The 22,091-nt window shown below is 35.6% G+C and overlaps 1 protein-coding gene across 3 annotated transcripts; it reads left to right on the forward strand.

Annotated features, from left to right (window-relative positions):
* Positions 1–441: 441 nt before the first annotated feature.
* clmnb (calmin b) lies at positions 442–21,588 on the forward strand. Of its 3 annotated transcripts, XM_009294580.4 has the most exons (11): positions 442–587; positions 1,085–1,146; positions 2,783–2,878; positions 3,012–3,095; positions 3,353–3,445; positions 3,544–3,764; positions 9,609–9,802; positions 13,401–13,483; positions 18,758–18,785; positions 18,867–19,788; positions 21,221–21,588. In XM_009294580.4, exons 1-11 carry the CDS (start codon positions 518–520, stop codon positions 21,348–21,350), a joined length of 1,983 nt encoding a protein of 660 aa, XP_009292855.1. In that variant the 5' UTR covers positions 442–517; the 3' UTR covers positions 21,351–21,588.
* The last annotated feature ends 503 nt before the right edge of the window (positions 21,589–22,091 follow it).

A 22,091-nucleotide genomic window follows, 5' to 3' on the forward strand; every position in this document is an offset into this window, starting at 1 on the left:
CTTAACAAAATGTGAAGTATAAATTATTGCAATATTTGCATATTATTCAATAACATTAAGTAAAATAATAATAAAATTGTGGAAAATTCCTAGGGGGCTCAGATTCCATAGCCCTACTCATAAGACAAAAAAAAACAAGTCATTGGCATAGAACTAAAATTGTTCTTTGATGATGGGTATTAACTTGAACATTCAAATCATAGTTATAATGTGAATAAACTGTCAGCCAAGTATCAACTTGTTTTATTTGTTAAACGTGAATAGATGAAATGTTGACACATAAAAGCCACACTATGTCTATGAATGAGCACTGAATATTGGCTGGAGGCAGTAGCTGGGTTTTGCAGGAGCTGTCAAGGGTAAACGCAGGTCTATGGAGAAGACGGGCGTGTACTGGCAGGAGACAACACTTCTTAAACCTAAGACTTCACTTCCTCAAATGCTTTATTAAAGAGTCACTACAGCTACGCATGGAGCATATCAGTGTCTTTTAGACATTATATTAGTCCTGTTCAGGATGACATCAAGACTAAGTGAGAGAAATGGACAAGTTGGTAAAGAGAAGAAGTGCAAACAAAGAGCCCAAGGTAAGGACATCGTTATTTGCAAGTACAATTTTTATTAATAATGATAATTTTGGGTGGATGTTTTAATTATTTGCCATTATTATTATTATTTTAGGTTTAAATAATATTAAGAATATTTTCTATACTACAAACTTGTTCTATTATGATAACATAATCAATGTTTTTATTCATCTCTATATATATATATATATATATATATATATATATATATATATAGTAGTAGTATTTTATGCATGACAAGTATAATGTAATAAAAGAGTAAGCAAAGGAAATTTTTAAATACAATGAATATGCATGGTATTATTTTCCTTAAGACATACTGTACTTCCTCATTTAGTTCACTTAGTGCATGACTCTCAAATGATACTAAACCTGCTTATACCTGTTTTTGCCTGCGCTAAACTATGTTTTGCCGAAATGGCAGCATGTCAGTCATTCACAGCACCTGTGTTTGTTTATTCATGCTCTTAACCAGAGTTTGATTTCTACATTTACAGATGAGAGACATGCAGTCCAAGAGAGAACTTTTACCAAGTGGATAAACATGCATTTGAAGAGTGTGAGACATATTGTTTCTCTCTGCTTAGCCAATCAATGTATTTACCTTTTAGCAAGCTACACAATGCGATTCTCATTAATTATACCATGGTATTTGCCATAAGTAAGCCTAATAAAAGGATGGTTCGTGTAAAAATATCCACTTAATTTTTCACCCGCAGGCCATCCATTGGCTTCAGTAAAACATTAAAGAAGATATTTAGCTTAAACCATGGCCATCAACGACTGTGTTGAATGTAAAGCAATTTTCTTTTTCAAAGTTTGTGAAAAAAGTAATTTAAAGAGATGGAAAATGGAATTTATGTTATCATTTACGCATTCTCCATTGGTTACAAACCAGTTAAAATGTCATTTTTCTGTTAGGCTAAAAAAAAAGAGATATGTTAAACATTAAAAACATGTAACCATTGACTTCTATAGTATTTGTTTATTCAATTTAGTTAATGGGATCGCTACAATTTTATATTACACCCCTTTAAAATTTGCACATCGATGGATTTGATCTTCAGTGTTTGGAGTTTCAGCAGTGAAATCTAAACCACTAAACTGAACTAAACCTCAACTCAAAACTGGACTGACACAGTTTCAATTTACTAGAACTTCAAGCTGCTTTGACATTTTAAAAGCGCTTTAGAAATAAACAGTAATTGTATTTAATTGAATTATGCTCCCTATGTTACACCATGAAGGTGTTAGAGCAGCTGACTGTAGTATTGATATCCTGGTAACCAACATTAAACAAGACATGCACAATGAAGACAGCTGATCAGTCATGTGAGTGTAATGCCTGCTGTCACAGTATATTCAACAAATGCTTTACCATCTGCCACTATTTGCATTTTTTGCAGTCCAAAACCACCTCAAGCAAGCATTAAATGTTTTTATGGGCAATTAATGGATTTTTATTCGAAATTTGGCATTTACATAACTCATTTCTCATGTGAGAATTTAAAAAGTACATTAACACAGGGTGTTGGAAACCCAGCTAGTGATTTTTAAAATCCAAGTGAATAGTTTGACACTCTGAGAGTCAAAATACTACTACTACTACTACTACCACTAATAATAATAATAAAATACAGGCAACACAAAATAAATACCAATGCTTTTATATATGAAGTAAAAATCATTTCTGTTAAATTTTTACAGCATTATTACTTCCGACAGGAAGCTTCTGCTTTGGACTGTCATAAACACAATGTTTGCTGTGGCTTTAAATTACCATTGCTGTAGCAATGCAAACAGAGGAAACACTTGATAGAATCACTTTTTTATTTAAACATTATCAGCCAATCATTGAACACTTAAAGAAGCAGATAACAAAACTAATGCAAATACTGGGTTTTGGAATAGGCACTGGTGGGGTTTGACACTACAATAAACTTACAGCTTTATATTGTATTAGTATTTGTCTCATATGTCACAGAACAGACTGTTTACAAACATATTAAATTGTAATTTTCCTTTCCCGCCAAATAAATCAATAAAATTCTAATATTAAAATAAACTCATTATTACATTTTTAGACAACTTATGAAGTTGAGGCATGTCTTATTTAGATTTTTTTGTTGCACACTGTTTACACATTGGAAATATAAATAGACTGTAGCACCTTTATGTCTTTCTCTGTGTTGTAGTGTGAGCCACCATTACAAGTCCACCACTTATTTACTGATATTCAAGATGGAAAGGTTCTCATGGCCCTTCTCGAAGAACTGTCAGGCTGTAATTTGGTTAGTCATCACATATTTAACTGAACATTTACACACACTTTTCTCACTAAGTGATGTTGTACATTGATGTGACTTTCCTAAACACATAAAAATTGTTTAATTATTCTTTTTTTTTTTTTTGTATGTTTTTTAGCTTGATAAATTCAGGCCATTTCCACATCGGATCTTCAGACTAAACAATATTTCTAAAGTCTTGAACTTCCTTAAGGACAGAAATGTAAGTTTTGATTTTTGAATAAAGTTTGTCGGCTATAAATTGTAGTATGTAACTCCTCACATGACATATAGGGGGAAATATATTGTAGAAATTTTCCCAATACTGTTTTAAATAAGGAAAGATTCCAATAGTTAACTATTGAAATACATGAATAAAACTAAACCATTTGTGTTGTGGGAACAAATTTATCATATACAGTAGTGACAGTATATTTTACCCCCATGTTTAAACATAAATTTAACATTATTTTCACACAGATAAGTCTTGTAAATATTGAGGCTGATGATATTGCCGATGGCAGCCCTTCAGCTGTTCTCAGGCTAATCTGGAACATCATTGTTTACTATCAGGTAAATCACACTAAGGTTGTGTAATGGTATTGAAAGAATCCATTGTTCTTGTGAGTGAGCATTTAATCTTGTGAGTTAAATCATTTCCTCATTCGTAGATTAAACAGGTCACAAGAAGCCTTGAGAAGTCCCCCTCCACCTTCAGCCTGCTGTCATTACCATGTGACAGTGATTCTTCAGGTCGTAGTTCTCCAGCATCACCCGGAGATGACATTTTTGGCACTTTACCCTCAAAAGGCAAAAAGTCATTAAAAAATCTCAAGTACCGTGGGACAGCTATAAAGACTCTCCTGAGCTGGGCTCAAAACTGCACGGCAAAGTAAGGCAATTAATTTACTGAAGCACAACATGATTTGAGTGTGTGTTTCTTATTACAATGGGTCCAATTTACTTTAATATATTTGACAAAAAAAAACTAAAATCTTGTCTTTTGAACAAAGTAATTTAAGCCCTTGTGCTGATTCAAACCATATTTCGTGAAATGCAAAGGAGAATGATTGATTACCCTTTACCATTAAGGGATAGTTCTCCCCCAAATAAAAGATTTTTAATTTTTTTGCTATTTACTCTCCCTCAAGTGGATCCAAATATTTATACATTTCTTTATTCTGCTAAACACACAAGAAAGTATTTTTAATAAAACTAAAAACCTGTAAACATTGACTTCGATATAGGAGTCGGAAAAAATAATACTATAGAAGCCGATGTTTTTACAGTAGCTTACTTCAAAATATGTTTGTTTGTGTTTACAAAAAAAAAAAAAAAAAGAAAGTCAAACACGTTTTAAATAAATGAATCAAGGATCAATAAACAGCCTTTCTTTGTGGACCATCCTTTTGGAATATTGAATGGATGGTATAATGTTTTCAAAATTCAAAAAGAAGCAGAGTCACTGTTATCTTAAAACAGTTGATTTTCCCCGTTTGATAATTCCTTTTGAGACCAGGTTTCTGTTTTTACCAATAATCACCTTTCCCAGTGAGATAAAACTGAGGACCAGGAGAGAGTGAATTAAAAATAAAGACCCCATTGTCGTGATCTAATTGTACAGTGCATCTAGAAAGTATTCATATCATTTCACTTTTACCACTTTTTTATGTTACAACCTTATTCCAGAATGGAATAAATTAAATTATTATTTCTTATTTATTATTATTTATTTTTAAATTTATTAAAAATAAAAAAGCTGAGAAATCACATCTACTTAAGTTTCCACAACCTTTGCTCAACCTTTGGCAGCAATTACAGCCTTAAGTCTTATTTGAATATGAAGCCACAAGCTTGGTGCACATGTCTTTGGGAATTTTTGCTCATTCCTCTTTGCACTACTTCTCAAGCTCTATTAGGTTGGATGGGAAGCGGCAGTGTACAGCCGTTTTCAGGTCTCTCCAGAGATGTTTAATATGATTTAGGTCTGGGCTCTGGCTGGGCCACTCAAGGGCATTCACCGAGTTGTTGTGAAGACACTCCATTGATATTTTGGCTGTGCTTTGGGTCATTGTCCTGTTGGAAGATGAACCGTCGCCCCAGTCTGAGATCAAGAGCACTCTGAAGCAGGTTTTCATTCAGGATGTCTCTGTACATTGCTGCATTCATCTTTCCCTCTATACTAACTAGTCTTCCAGTTCCTGCTGCAGAAAAACATTACGACAGCATGATCCAGCCACCACCATGCTTCACTGTAGGGATGGTATTAGCCTGGTGATGATGCCTGTTTTTTTCCTAACGCAATGCCTGCCATTTACACCATAGAATTCAAATTTAGTCTCATCAGACAAGGGAATTTAGTTTCTTTTGGTCTGAGAATCCTTCAGATGCCTTTTGGCAAATTCCCTACTAAAGATTGGCTTCCATCTGGCCACTCTACCATACAGGCCTGATTGGTGGATTGCTGAACAGATGGTTGTCCTTCTGTAAGGTTCTCCTCTCTTCTCAGAAGAACAGTGGAGCTCAGACACAGTGACCATCGGGTTATTGATCACCTCTCTGACCTAAGGTCCTTCTCCCCTGATCACTCACCTTATATGGCCAGCCAGCTCTACCCCTTCAGACCTGAATTATGTTCCAAATTTCAGAAAAATGTAAAACTATATTTTCACAGTTCTTGAGGCTCCCATTAATGAGATCAAATTATTATAAAAAAAAAAAAAAAATCTTTAGGTGTATTTTTTTTTTTTTGTCCATTGTAGTGGATATCCGGTCAAAACATTTGTTCTTCCCTAACATTATATTATCATAAAAAAATAATAATAATAAATAAAAAAAATAATAACACAAAAAAAAGTTAGTATACACTTGAAGTTTATTTTCAAGGTCACAAACATCAACAATGTAACGTTTTCACTTTAATTTCTTGGGTTTATTTTTAGATTGCACATTGTTTATAACAAACTAAACTTCTTTAGCATCAATCAATTCAGTCATGTTAGACATGCACACATTTTCTCTTTTTATGTCACAAACTAAACAGTATAACATTTCAACTTCAATTTTAGGGTTTTTTACTTCCTAAATTGCACATTTGTTTCCGAACTGAACATCTTGCGATTAAATCAAGTGGTCATGTTAGAGTCATTTTCGGTGTGCATCTTTTAAACAATTTCCCAGTGACACAAATGTGTTTTCCCAGAACAACCTGGCAGTTTGCATCTTATTACCTTTTTTTCCCATCATAATTTGGCATGTGGTTGACCATATCTTTTTTGACTTCAGGAACTTGCCGACGTTCCATTGCATCTCTTTTTTTTCTCTAGTTGCATTATGGGGAGTAGGGTCGGTAGTGGTGGTGTCAGAATTGCTTGGTCTTTCTCGTTTTCTTGAAACATGCAGCTTCCCAGCACACACAAGTACTTCAGCCACATTCATTTTGAAATCAAGAAGATCCATGATTTTCTGTGGCTGAGTTCCCTTGCTTTCTTGTTCTCTGCGATACTCAAGCCAACTGTTCACCACAGCAAAATCAAAGGCATGAGAAATCATGCGCAGTGGCCATTTGCGAGATCTGATTTCAATCTTGTAATGGCTGATTAGTTGATCAAGCTTGTCCATCCCTCCTATGGCCTTTTTGTATATCTTCACAGCCTCTGGAGGCTTGACCTTCAGATACTGCTTCTCTTTTTGATCCCACCTCTGAACTTCATCTTCTTCTCCAACACCAACAAAGTTGGAAGCCAGCACAAGAGCGATCATCAAACCACTTCACCAGAACCACCTTTCCATCTCTACTTTGAACTTCATTTTGGTTTCCCCACTCTTTCTTTGACATTTCCTTGTCTGTCTTTATTGGAGGATTTGCAAAACAACAAATCCTTGCTGTTCCAGCAACATGGATTTTCTTTTCTGCAAGAACTTCAAGGGCATTGTAAGTTGTGAAGTAATTGTCAAAATAGATCTTATGGTTGTGAACCTTGATTCTCTGGCACAAGTGGGTGACAACAGAAGCTCCATGGCCAAAAACCTTTTTGCTTTGCTCAGAAAGCTCTGTTGTGGCACCTTGGTAGATGAGGAAATCATAAGCAAGCCCACTTTTGCCACAATGGAAATACAACTTCACTCCCCATGGTGTAGGTTTCCCTTTGACATACACAATCCTGAAAGGCACAATCTGCTCATCAACAAAAAGCTCTTCCCCCAGTTGTAGCTGCAGACAGCGTTTCCTTATGGACTCATAGAGTGGTCTGACCTCAAAGAACAACATGCAGGTTGAAGCGGAGTTGAAAAAAATCGATCTCGAGACATGGTATCCTTGAAAATTCCCATATTGATTCTGGAGGACCAGTACATTCTCACTCTAGGAATACCAAGAACACCCATCGCCATATGTAGGCCAACAAGGACTTCAATCTCAGAAGCTGAGGCATGTTTGTAACCCATGACTGCCTTGTCACGGGTTATATATTGGTCATTGTGCTAATCAGCTTAAACATCTCACTTGGAACATACTGCTTGAAGTAGCCATATGGTGGTAGTGGCTCAGGAGGGTCAGCGGAAGGACTTTCCCATGTAGTCTGTACTGGGGTGAAGGGGGTGTGACACTAATGAATATCACTTTTTTTTGTGACATTACAAAGTAATGGTTCTACATTTGCGTCAAGGTCATGATCTTCTCTGTCTTCTCGATCCTGACTTTCCTCTGCCTCAACCTCAATTTTCTCACCCTACCTCTGGTAACAGTGACTCATCTCTGTCTTGCCCTGAAATTGTTAGCAGAAACTGCCCCTTACAAAACAACATAAATATTTTATATTCTAATTCATATTGATATAATATTATAAAACCATATATGCAGATTTATGGTATAGCAGCACTCAATTAATTGAGAAGCATTTAATTGTAATAAAAGACTTAACTAATTAATTAACTAACTATCCCTAATCCTACACTTACCAACTGTTGGAGATCTATCAACTGTATCTCCATCTTCCTCATCACTCCACATATTGTCCACATCTGAGACATTTCCATCTGCTATACATTCAAGGACTTCAAGAACTGTGTACTCTGCATATGAAATTGTTTCAAAAAAAAAAAAAAAAAATAGTGCATTGATATACATTTTGAATATAAAAAGCTCAATTAGCATTGCTGGAGATTTAATTTTAAAAACAGACCTTTAAACCCACTGTGCATCGTAATGGACAAACATATTTTAAAAAAATCCTGATCTAAAGCTTGCAATTCTACAATCGATTTGTAACTTTAATTAGTAAGTTAAATCCCTCTTATTTACATGCAATCTATGAAATATCTGCAAAAAGTGCTGCCATGCTGCTTTTTAGTTCAGTGGATTTTTTTTTCAAATTACGTCATCCAGAGCCGTACTGCCATTTGATTGGATGATAAATGTCCACTCTCAGGGACACTTTCAGGTCTTTTATTTTTAATAAATTTGCAACAATTTCAAAAGCTTTTTTGACATTGTTATTATGGGTTATTGTGTGTAGAATATTGAGGAAGTAAATTAATTTAATCCATTTTGGAATAAGGCTGTAACATAAAAAATGTGGAACAAAATTGAAGCACCATGAATAATTTCCAGATGCACTGTTTTTAATATGGTGTTTCTGAAATGCTTAAAGACAAATAGTAACATCACTACATACAAATTCACAAAAGTTACCAATTCCATCATGGATTTTTTATAATTTGGGTGTTTTGCACTAGTTGAACTCAACTCAAAGCCAAAGTAGAAGTCAACCGAATAGTGTTGTAGGAACTTTTTCTCTCAATACATAAATTTTCCTGGTTGCATGTGCACCGTCACTAAGATTTCCAAAGTGCTGCTAATCTGTGTGATAGTACCATCAAGCATGATGTTCAACAAAATCTACAACTGGAGTAAGGTTTTGTGGTAATGGCGATGAGATTCCTAAAATTAGTTTATGTGATTGAAAAAAAAGTAAAAAGGAGAGCTAAGAGACAAAATCTTTTATGGCAACTTGTAGTCCTTTACAAAGGCTGAGGAAAAAAAAAAAAAAACTCAAAGACAACCACTTAATGCCATTTTCTTTCTCTATGTGTGTTTTTTTGAAACACTAAAACACTTGTACTAAACTGCAGGTGTAGGGGTTAAAGTTGGGACTCGGAAGCAGGGACTAATTAGTTTCTCCAAAATTTCCTGAGTTGAGAAAACCCATGTTGCTACCCAGCTAAGAGTTTTAGATTCTATAATGTTTCTGTATTGCTTTCATTGCTTCTGTATAGCACTATCGACTCCCAGCAAGAAGGTCATTGGTTCGAGTTCTGTCTGGGCCAGTTGGCATCTCTGTGTGGAGTTTGCATGTTCTTTTCGTGTTCACGTAGGTTTCCTCTGAAAGCTCCGGTTTCCCCCACAGTCTAATTTAATTATCCGACAATGAAACGACTAATCTAAATTGCCCGTATTGTGTGAATGAGTGTGTATGAATGTTTTCCAATACCTGGTTGAGGCTGGAAGGGCTTCTACTAAGTAACACATTTGAAAAAATAGTTGGAGGCAGTTCATTCTGCTGTGGTGACCTCTGAAATATAGACTAAGCCGAAGGAAAATGAACGAATGAATGAATGAATGAATGAATGAATAGTAACGTAATATTATTTTTACTTTTGGGATATCTTTGTTTTTAATTGCCAACCATGATTTATTTATCTTTGCTTGAGTTTTTTTTTCTACCTCTTCTTTCAGATATGGAGTAGAAATTCGTGATTTCGGTAAAAGCTGGAGAAGCGGATTAGCATTTGTGGCTCTTGTGAAATTCTTCTGTCCTGAATTTGTGCACATGAGGAAAGCCTTGTCCTCTGAGCCCCGACTAAATATGGAGACAGCCTTCAGAGCAGCGCAGGAGTGGCTGGGGATCCCTCCGCTGCTGAATCCAGATGGTACACACACACACACACACACACGCACACACACACACACACACACACACACACAGACAAATTGTTCCTTTCCTTCTGAAGAGTAGCTGTGCATTGTTTGTGCCCTCTAGGGGAACATACTTAATTGCTGCATGACCTGCTTTCACACTTCAAAAATAAACAATGCAATGAAAACACATGAGCAGGCATCACATTTTGCTGCAGAGTGATTGTGCTAACAGTTTTATTTCCTGCAAATTTGATGTCAGCGTTGTTTTTCTTTTTCTTTTTTATACTTTTTATTGTTTTTTATACCTGACAGTTATGGCAAACATACATAATTGATTCTTTAAAGGACACATATTTTACACCTTTTTAAAGAATTAATATTAATTTTATAGTTCAATTTAAAACACAATTCATATTTTTTTTATTATAATGTGTTAAAAAGTGTCATTTTGGGGGCGTGTATACAGGGCGCTGTTGTAGGGGTGTGTTGCTTTACATGAAAATTAGTTTTGCCTTTCCACCCAGCTTAACAAGGGGGTAAGGCTTGGCGATATGGGCAAAAAATCATACCCTGGTATTTTTAGTAAGAATGATGGTATACGTAAAATATATATATATATATATATATATATATATATATATATATATATATATATATATATATATATATATATATATATATATATATAATCTTTGATAAATAAATACAGTAGAGGTTTTTTTTTCCTGCTTAACACTATACACAGCACTACTGTGCTATTGTGCAAATAATAAAACATAACCATAGAAAACAGTTACATTGTCAGAGCAAAAAAGGAACACGCTTAAATAGTAACACAATAAAATGTATTGTAGGATAGAAAAAAACGACATTGAATGTAAATTTGACACAGTCTTATGTTACAATTACAGTGTTGTTATTAGTAATCCTGTATACCACAGTTGTGTGATTTATAAACAACAATTAAATTAGCTGTATTTGTTTTTTTAGTTACACATTTACATGCATGTATTGTGCACAGTTATTAAACAGTGCACATATCGACTATTACTAAAGATAAGTCTTTCATGCCATGCAAAAAAATCCTACACTTTCTTTTGCTTTGACTAAACTTGTTTTACTAAATAATAAATAAGGAGATGGAAATGAATAGACTATAGATATGAGAAAAAACGAAATTGTTTCAAAGTACTATGATGAAATGCCGGTTCAGCATATACAGTTAAGGTCAGAATTATTAGCCCCCTTTGATTTTTTTTTTTTCTTTTTAAATATTTCTCAAAGAATGTTTAACAGAGCAAGGAAATTTTCACTGTATGTCTGATAATATTTTTTCTTCTGAAGAAAGTCTTATTTGTTTTATTTTTTTAAACACAATTTTAAGGACAAAATTATTAGCCCCTTTAAGCTATTTTTTAATCCGACTGCCTACAGAACAAACCATTGTTAAACAACAACTTGCCTAATTACTCTACCTGTCCAGTTAACCTAATTAGTTAAGCCTTTAAATGTCACTTCATGCTGTATAGAAGTGTCTTAAAAATATCTAGTACAATATTATTTACTGTCATTATGGCAAAGACAAAATAAACCAGTTATTAGAAATAAGAATTAAAACTATTATGTTTAGAAATGTGTTTAAAAAAATATTCTCTTCTTTAAACAGAAAAAAAAAAACAATAATAAACAGGTGGCCTAATAATTCAGGGGGACTAATAATTCTGACTTCAACTGTAAATGTAAATAGTCATTTTAACAGAGCAGAACGTAGAGCTAAATGTGTTAAAACGTAAATGTAAAGAAGTGACCGTCATGTACAGTAATAAATACTGAACTAATAATCAGTAAATATAATGTGGTTTCACTTTGAAATGTTGTATAAAGTCGTCCCATTTTGGCGTTTTAATTCTTTTGAACACATTCAGGTGCTGCTTGTCAGTTTGAGAAGGCTTCTATGTTTGTTCTTGCTGTTAATTGCAGAAGAAATTATCGAGAAAAGGTTTCTGATAAGCCACTGTGACAGCTGCAGGCACTGTGTGACATGTGTGCACGCAAGGAGGAGTCAGATTTCGATACAGCACCGGCACTGCATGTTCCACCATGTTGCGTCAGTGATGGGTTGTTCTTGAATGATTCATTCATTTTGAACAAATCTTTTGTATATCTCATAGAGTAAATTATTCATTTGTGCATGCGCACATTTGTGCAAGTAGAGCTCGCTAGCTACCTATCAATATGAACGATATTGGATAATCCCGCATTGCATTGGGAAATCATAATGATATATCCCCAGAACTTGATACACCGCCCAGTCTTCAAGGGGGCAGAGCCAAGAGCTCCCCCACTTTGTGTATGGCAACAGTCAGGCAGACAGAGAGAAGCAACATGAGTGAGAGGACCAGCATTCAGCCGTACATGTACGACTCGGACAAAGACCAAGCAGAGACTAGTGTTGAGGAAACAATATTCCTAATGTGCCAGAATGTGTCAGAGTGGTAGTTACAAAATCATTTGTGTCTGTGTGTAGTTTTACAGCCGCTATGTAACTACACATGCATCATCCATAAAGGCATTTAATGATTAACCGGTTTCACTATTAACTGCGCTTTGATCCATCACAGTTATTCAATCATAAAGGCTTCTCAACACCGTGTTTCTGCATGGAACAAAACTGCGGCAACTAAACAAAGTTATGCCAACTGTGTCTGTGTGCTAGCTTAAAGTTCCGAGCTTGTACACCGAGACTAACCACGCAAACTGGATTAACTTTGACTGAGGCTATAACTAAGGCAAGTTCTTTATTTCCAATGGAGGTACGTGAACGCGAGACAACGTGCTCACACTTTCCTGCTGCACCTAGTTGAGATGAGTTGAGGGAGCTTCTGTGACTGGGAAAGGCAAACAGCTGAAGTTTAAGGAAGATGCAATGAACAGTGCAAAGGTTTGCAAACCCACTTAAAGTTACAAACAATGGCACAGATGCGAATGATCATGTGGTGAATGTTTATCCGCCAGCCGAGATCAATCGAGTGCTTTTAGAGAGTGCTAAAAGAATTGGTGGATCAGCAGTTTTTAATGGCCCAAATCTGATAGGTTGCGTTCACTTCGTGTTCAGCGCAAATGGCTGCTAAATGTAAAATTTCTTTTGCTCATTCGCAGGAAGACGATGTAGGCTCTTGTATTGAGCCCATTGAGGCTTACACCCAAAAATAGAGCAAAGGTGTTTCTTTAGTGACACCGCTTTGACTCACACGCTGAAAATGGCAGACGTGAAACAACAAACTGAGGATGTGGTGATGTGCGCCTGTCAATCAATATTGGTGGGCAGGGGGACCGCACTCCAACGTCAAGTTGCGGTCAGTCTCAAAACCGCTCCAGTTGGTCCACCGTTTTTATGTTGTTATATTGAAAAACAAAGGACTAGGTGTGTTTATATCACCACAATATAACAGCCTATACATTATAACTACACAAGAGTCTGTCAAAACAGCTTGAGAAGTAAATTGTTTATCATAGGTGCCCTTTAATGTTTAAAAAAACAAAAACAAAACTGGACCTCCAGCTAGTGTGTTTGATTGATTTGACTTGATAATTGTTTTCTTTTTGCAGATGTGGCAGTCCATTCACCAGATGAGCAGTCCATCATCACCTATATCGCCCAGTTTCTTGAATGTTGTCCAGGCCATGATGAGGTGAGGATATCTTTCCACTCATAGGCTGAGTAGAGTAGTAAAGAGTATCAGTATTCTTTTATAAAGTCAAATGTTTGTGAGCCAAAATCCTCTTTGCTGTCATAAATGAAGTATAAACAATGGATTTAACTTAGTAGTAACAAGTTTTAGTTTTTTTGTTTGTTTACTAAAATATTTTAAATTTCATTTTGAATATTAGATTAATTTTCTTACCTTATTGGCAGAATATTTAATTTAATTATTATTTAACTTAATTAAAAACTCACTTATTATTGACGTATTATTTATGAGAACAAGATTTTTTTTTTTACTTGTCCAGAAAATGCTTCTTGATTTAAGAATGTTTAGACAATTGGACTAGAAACAAGATAAAGACTACATTCATTCTCTTTTCGTCCTAGTCCCTTTATTAATCTGGGGTCGCTAAAGCGGAATAAACCACCAACTTACCCAGCATATGTTTTACACAGCGGATGTCCTTACAGCAGCAACCCATCTCTGGGAAACATCCATGACACTCATTTACTCTCATACAAAAGATTAATTTTCCTCATAATTCCTGCAGCACGTGGACTTTATGATTGTATATGAGCGTCAAAATTGTCTGTTCTGCAAAATATTTGACTGCGTGTCACTGCATGTCAAACGACTTAAACGATATAATTAAAGAAATTTTCACTGTGCTGAGCGAGGGAGCTTCTGACCAGCGCATCATCGATGACGTTAGCGTGCCCAGGCCTGAATGTAATGTGAGTGCGGGCCGCCGGGGGACCAGAGGGGGGAAAAGCGTGCTTTGGCTAGGTTCAAGTCAACTGTACATAGTGTGAGTACACCCTAGTTTGCTGTATGACCAGCTTTCACGCTTCAAATGCAGAAGCGAACATTACAAATATTTAGTTTTGCTGTTTGCTCAAACTAGCTAATTTAAAAGGAGCTGAAACAAGACAGTTCTTGAGATTTTTGCGACAACTTAATTGTTTTAAGATCAATCCACTTAATTTAAAAAAAAATATATATTAGGTTAACGTAATTCCATCATGCTGTCCCAATACAAATTAATTGGTCAGACTTACCAAACTTACCAAAATAAACTTTTTCAGTGGTTTAACTTGCACGGATAAATAGTTGACCTAAAGAATAACAATGTGCAAAATAAACATTGCACTATGTACTGTTTTGCATCTGAACAACTCTGGTTTGCACTCCTTGCCATGAACCTAATTGTATTGTTTACAAATTTGTTTTTTTACTCATAATTTTAGATTTTAATAAATGTGTAATTGTATTTATTGTAATTTCTTTTTAAAATTCTACATTTTTGTAATAATATTACATACATGTCAACACTCCTATTTTTCCAGAGATTCTCCCGCATTTTGCATTCTATCATCCTGTAAAGGTATTTTCCCACATTTCTCCCATATTTTTAATCTTTCTTTGAAGGGTGGCAAAATACTTAAAGGGTCACGAAACACCAAAACACATTTTTTGAGCTGTATAACAGTCGTATATGTGTCCCACACTGCTAAAAACACTATTAGGACACCTATATTTCACTAAAAAGTGTAAATTGGTTGTTTTTGCGTTATTTCAAGCAAATTCGTACTTCCGGTTTGAAACAAATTTTTGAAGCTGCGTCACGGCCATGACATAATAGCCTGTATTCCAGCGTGCAGACTGGGCGTCTGTGCCAGAGTGTGTCTTATTACGTCTTACAGTGTGCCACATTAATGCATGAGTAAGGCTTGGTTCAAACCAATCAGCGTGCTCTATTGTTCAACTTTATTAATATTTATTACAGTCACAGTGTTTAGACGACAGACACACCACGTTGTATTGGCAAAACAAGCGTGAAGTGTTGCATTTATAGTTTGCTGCAGTTAAGTTTCGTTTTCATTTTCTCTCTGTGAGAGAAATCTGGAGTCACGTGTGGATTGACAGTGTACGCGACGCTCGACAACAATAACTTACGTGTCTAAGGAGGAACTTTGTTTACCTGAGAGCTGTTCTTATCTGCAAATGCTGAGATCCGGATTCGCTTGTAGTCTCCTCTTAATAAAGACGCGGCTCTAGTTGCTGGTGATTGTCCTGTCTCTACAGATTTGGTAAGTGAGCGACCAGTGGTCTTTGTTTATTCAGTTTGTTCGTATCGAACTAACTATTGCACCGAGTGTAAACATGTTAGCACTACAACCAAACTTTAACCTTGTGTAGGGTGTTCACCGCATTTAGTGACCGGAAAAACAAACGCGGCTTTCTGATGCTATCTGTTGTGTGCATCTAAGTTTCCGGGAAATGCAGAGGTTTTTTTCTCTCATTCGCCGTGCGGTATCAAACATTGCATGAAAAATACAAGCTTAGAGCAGTTCCTCGAATCAAATATTTCGTTTGTCGCGAGGGGCATAAATGAATTCCCTGAATGAAAGAGCCAAACTGCAGTTAAAGTCCACCATTTAGTAATTTGGCAAATAATTTGACTACAGATGTCCATGTAGGTTAAACACCATCACTTTCTCCTGTGTGTCTGTGTGTGTATTTTGACTCTGAAACTCGCGCGTGCCCAAATAGACACTCCCACACCATCCCACTTTTCTTCCTCCGACACTCCCCCCTAAACAGAGCTGGACACGCCCACTTTACTGACTTTTTCCCAAAGTAGAGGTGTGAAAACACCCTGCTGAAACGAGGGGGTTTCATGGCTCTTTAAAAGAGCCGATACTCTCTATATGCAACTCATACCACCAATCCTCCCTATATGCAACTCATACCAGGGGATGGCCCTTGCTCTTAAATGTGAAATTGTTCCGCACTTCCATGTTATTTAAGCATGAAAACTCTTTAAAATAACTATAAAAAACATCTGGATTGCTTTTCTTTCCATTACAGGCACTGTTGCCCCTCCCAGGGCTGGATTAACCAATGAGCCTTATGAACACAGGCCCAAGGGCCCATGTGCACTTAAGGCCCCCTGCGAGGGAAATTTCGGAGTGCCTTTTTAGGCTAAGTGCAAATCGAGCACCTAGTTGGAATAAGCTATTCACGGTTTATGCCCATCAATGCCTGATTGACAGAGACAGCATGTGTACAGAGCGAAGTAGAAATACAGCGTGAGTGGCGTACCTCGTAAAGTGAACAGCATCATTTTTTGACGCGTTTAATCATCCATTCAGTTCAAATCCACCATCTGCTAAACTCGTGCAACTTTTTCTCTCCACATTACATATCAGATTGGAAATATATTTATTTTAATAGGAAAGAAACATAAACAAAAATGCAAATGTAATATAAAGTCACAAGTGCCTCATTGGTATTTTATAATGTTAAACCTTAGCCTATTTCATATGTGTAACAGCATCTAAATAGTGAATATAGTCTATAAACAGTTATTCCATCTGGTGTTAATTGTTAGCAACATTAGGTTTATAATCAAGTTGATCTATGCTGTTTGCCTACTCTTCATCACAAGGAGAGTAGAGAAAATACAGGGAGAAGAGGATAGCGACAGTAAATCATTAATAAGTGTGTGTATTATAAAAGACTCAGATTCATAGAACTAGATTGGAGAGGCATTGTGTGTTATATGCCATGCCAATAATATGATATTCTTAAAACAGTCAGTTCATGTAGTGGTGCGTGATTGTCAGACGCGCTCTATAGTGATAAATAAGATGCTGTTTCCCAAACGGATTCTGTACAGGCGAGTTGAAGTAGAGAGAAAGTGGAAACTCAGGGTTTTGAGTGGGTGAACAGACATATACACATAATAATATGTAAACATTTTCTTGTAAATACAACAAATTTAGTCTTAAATGAGCATAACATTTTTGGAAAGCAATCGATTGCTTTCATTATATGTGTGTGCATTTTTAAAGTGACACCGCTGTTATTTTATGTAGTCAAATGAAAAAATCTAAATCAGAGATTCATTCACTGCCCTTCAATCAGAATGTTTAAGTTATACAGTTAAGAAAAGGTTAATGAGATTTGATAACTTGATTCAATTTCTTTATAATAGTTATTCATTTAAATAGGCTAAACTTTAATTTATTGTCTGCATTTTGTAATGTAAGCTATTGATTCTATTCTTTCTTATTAATACAAAAAAAAAAAAAAAACTATAACTATTGTTGACAGGTATGATATAAATATGCATTTTATATCGTAGCCTCTTGCAATTAACTAATTTCATGGTTTTAATATGCTTTTGCGATTTGATTTCGAATAACTGCACAGCCATAAAGCTGACTTTAACTTTAATTGTAAATTTGATCTCTTATATATATATATATATATATATATATATATATATATATATATATATATATATATATGAAGGCATAGAAGTTGTATGCCTTTTAAGCATATTAAGGATCTTACGCCAGTAATGTATTGTAATTAACGAGTTTTGGTGCTTGTTCAAACTAAGTGAAGTTTATTTAAAAAGAAATTTGGAGAGAATTTCAAATGATTGTTCACAGCTTTTCCAACTTTAGCTAATGACTAATTAACCTATCAGAGGATCCTTAACTCATTATAAATAATATAAATAACCAGACTTTTCTCATCTCATCTTTTCTCATCTCTTTGTCTTGAAGAACCACCCCCCCCCCCCCCCCCCAACTCTACTCTTCCTCCTTTCAAATGGGCGACACAGTGGCTAGTGATTAGCGCTGTTGTCTCACAGCAAGAATGCCACTGGTTTAATTCCTTTCCAAACCAGGCAACATTTCTGTCATTTCCTCCCACAGTTCAAAAACAAGCATTCTAAACAATTAATCAAAAATATTTTAGCCAAACTCTGAGTACACCTTTTCAGCATCCATATCTGACACTTAGCCACAATAAGCAGGAGGGGGAGTCATCGAGATCTACCTGAGCTCAAACTCCCCTCTCACCTTGCAACGGGAGGGAGCCCGGGGCTCGAGGATCTCATAAGCTCAGGGCTCTTTCCCGGGACAGCACGCCGAACAAGTTTTATTATCAATCATTAGCGAAGTGTAAACTCTTGAAATTATTTAAAATAAGTTTAAACAACACAATTCTTGCATTTTTTGAGACAACTTAATTATGTTCAATCCACTTTGTATTTATAAGTTAAGTTAACTTAATCGATTTGTGTTGGGACATGAATTGTGTGAAAGCCAGCATTTTTTTTATAGTGTAGCTGATCATCATTAGACTAATTACTGAATTACATTTCTACCTTGAAAATCTGTAGTGATGATACTGAAAATTCTACATATTTTTAATCCTGTGATATTTACTCATTCCCAGGATGCCATGTCAACAGATTCCTCTCGAGGTACGCCAAACTCCACTGAAAGATGGGACAGGGTGTCGACTGATTCTGACAGCTGTGTTTTCCCATCTAATGTCTCCACAGAGGCTTTGAGAGACCTTTATAACCTTTCTGAGACCAGTGAAGAAGAACAAACCTACCATACTGGAGATCAAGAGTCACTTTCAGTCTGTCAAGAAAACATTAGGGATTTAGCAGCCCGTTCTGAATCTTTACTCAATGTGAAGAAAACTTCCACTGGGGGGCAGTGTTGTGATTCTATAGCATGGAGGAAAAGATGGATAGGAAGCCTGGAGGATGATGGGAACTGTTCTGAGGTTTCAAAGGAGGCTGTTTATTCTCTGTCAGTGCTGGATTCAGATGAGGAGGACGCATTTAGCTACATCTTAGAGCTGGACCATAAAGATTCTGGGCTGGAGTCAAATATTGACTTTGGATTAAATACAGTTATGGATTCACAAGCAGTGGAGTTTGATTTAAATGTTGCCAGCATTTTTGAAACTCAAGAAAGTGAAATAAAGTATTGTTGTTGTGAAGCACAGAGGAATCTGAAGGCCACTGATGTATCAGTGAGGTCAGGTGGTGGTAAATGTACAAACAAAATCACTCTGGATCAAGTCAGACCTACTAAGAGTAATATTTTGACTGAAAATAACTGTGACGAAAAGACTTTGCCTGCTTCTGACACTTTGCTGATGAATCAAAATAGTATTGAGAAGATAGAAAATAACTTCAAGTTATACACTGATGAACGCCCAGACTTGAATTGTTCGTTAAAAATGAAGGAGAGTGATTCTGCAGATGCATTTACTCACAGCAATGGTACTGATGATGCATTTGTCCATCTGGATAATTGTGTAGATGAAGACAAACTCAGAGAGGAACTTTTCCTTTGTCCAGTGAAGGAAAATCTGTTGGATAATGACCAGTATGAGCAAAACAATGTTTTGGATCGAAGCGTTTTGGATGGAATAACAGAAGAACCTGCGGTTTCACATGCAAAGAGGTAGTTATTATACTCTACATTATTACCTTGAAATAAGTAGCTTTGTTTAACTAGACTCAATGAATATATGTTCCTCTATCAGAATGTTTGCAAAACTGTTCACACATACATTTCATTTTGCAGTTCAAATCAAACTTAATGGCAGTAAAAAAGCAACAACATTAAATTTTAAAGGGATAGTTAACCCAAAAATATTATTATTGCTGTTGTTGTTTTGATGGAACTATGATCATTCAACGCAAACCATTAAACTATAACTAACATCCATGACTTTGGCATTAAGGTCTTCTAAAGCCAAAGAATGGTTTGAGAAACTGACAATTATTTACAGTATTAAATGTGACACTAAACCACAAAACCTTACAAAAGTCTTATTTTGCATGAGCATTTTTGGCAAAAAATTTGGCAAAAAAATTGAAGTTCCTGTTTCAAAGCTTACAGATAGATGCCTAATTTGTATGTCATTGACACTTTTGGCACTTTTTTGGAGTATTTTCATAAGTTTTGTTTTTCCTGTAAATGATTCAATAAATACCGTACCGTGACATTCATACCGAGGTATTACCGTACCGTGAAATTCTGATACCGTTACATCCCTAATGCTTTATGTTCCAGATTGTCAAGTAGTTGTATGTCAGGCAAATAATTGCCCTTATTTATCCACAGGGCCTTTTTTTTTCTAAGTTGATATTTAGCTGCACCATATTAGTGTTTTGTAACATCTAGCTTTTATGAGGTGAGTTGTTTGCCCAATGCTCAACCCCCAATGTGGAGGACCAGGTCATACACACATACACTACGGACTATTTAGCTTTCCCAATTTATCTACAGCACATGTCTTTTGACTGTGGAGGAAACTAGAGCACCTGGGGGAAACTCACACAAACACAGGGAGAACATGCAAACTCCATTCAGAAATGCCACCTGACCCAGCTGGGGCTTGAACCAGTGACCTTCCTGCAGTGATACCCACTGCACCACCATGTGGCCTTCAATATTGCCCTGCTTTCACGTGACATTTAAATTTGTTTTCCCCCAGAAAATATACACTTGGTCCAAGGTCACAAATATTATCCACAGCTTTGATAGTGGCTTTTGAACGTGTAACAATAATATAAAAAGAAAATAATAATAATAAATAAATAAATGTTATCATTTAGAACAGTTTACCATTATGCTTTATGATGTGTAACGTATTTGAGGCTTGCATCACATAATTACATTTCATACATCAGAACAATGTAATACAACATTCACATTCATTAACATTAATCCGATTTTTAAACTGAACCCGCTTCAAATGCTGCTCATTATGAAAATATTGTGAAATGTGCAAAAAAACTATCTAATATTTTACAGGCTCTTTTTCTAAGTCTGGATTTCTTTTAAATAGCTGGTATGTTTGATTCTGTTTTCCTCTTGTGTGTTTTAGGAAGGAGGGTCTTGACCAAGCTAGTTATGAGGTGCAAGAGCTACACATGCTTCTGTTTCTCTGGATGATTGCCTACTGTGTCCTTATGTATCCTCATCTGGATATCTTCAGTCTACTAAGCCCAAACTGAAAATACAGATCAATACAGACACAAGCAGAGTAGTACAAAGTGCAGTTATGTGTGCCCACACATGTACTTTGTTCATGTATTTTTTTAGTGTTTGTAAGCCAGGACCAGTTTTAAAACAGTGCACTCTGGATTTACAGTTGAATTGCTGGTATTTAATGTAAAGAATGTGGACTTTCAGTATCATTTTGTAAGATAATTCCAAAGCTCTCAATAAATTTTGTTTATTCTTTGAAAAAAAGGCCATGTTACCAGTTTTATTTCACCCTATGTTTTTTTTTTTACAAATAATGACAGTCAAACTTACTTTTAGTAAAAAAAAAAAAATGCACATCTCTTAGAATTAGAAATAAAGTATGTGTTAAGACTTGACCTGCACGTTAGCACCCCATTGGTTCTTTTAACCAAAACAAAACAACAAAATAATAATAATAAACCTATTATGAACCTCACATCTTGGTCAAGAAAATCATATGAGCACAATTTAAGCCTGGTAATGAGCAGAGATTTAAATAAAAAAAAATAAAATAAATAAATAAAAAAGCAGGCTATTGTACAAACAAACTACACCATGATGATAACTTAAGTGACACCATGAATAAGTGCAATGTCATTTTTATGCTTCAGAATGATTCGGTCATGCCCCCAAGGGTTGTGTACAAGGGACAGCATCATGGACAGTTAGTATTTAGTTAAAAAAAAACTGTGAATTTAAATATGAATGACATTGTACTATTTCCTTTT

Source organism: Danio rerio, chromosome 20 (genome assembly GCF_049306965.1).
Source record: "Danio rerio strain Tuebingen ecotype United States chromosome 20, GRCz12tu, whole genome shotgun sequence".
Taxonomy (NCBI): domain Eukaryota; kingdom Metazoa; phylum Chordata; class Actinopteri; order Cypriniformes; family Danionidae; genus Danio; species Danio rerio.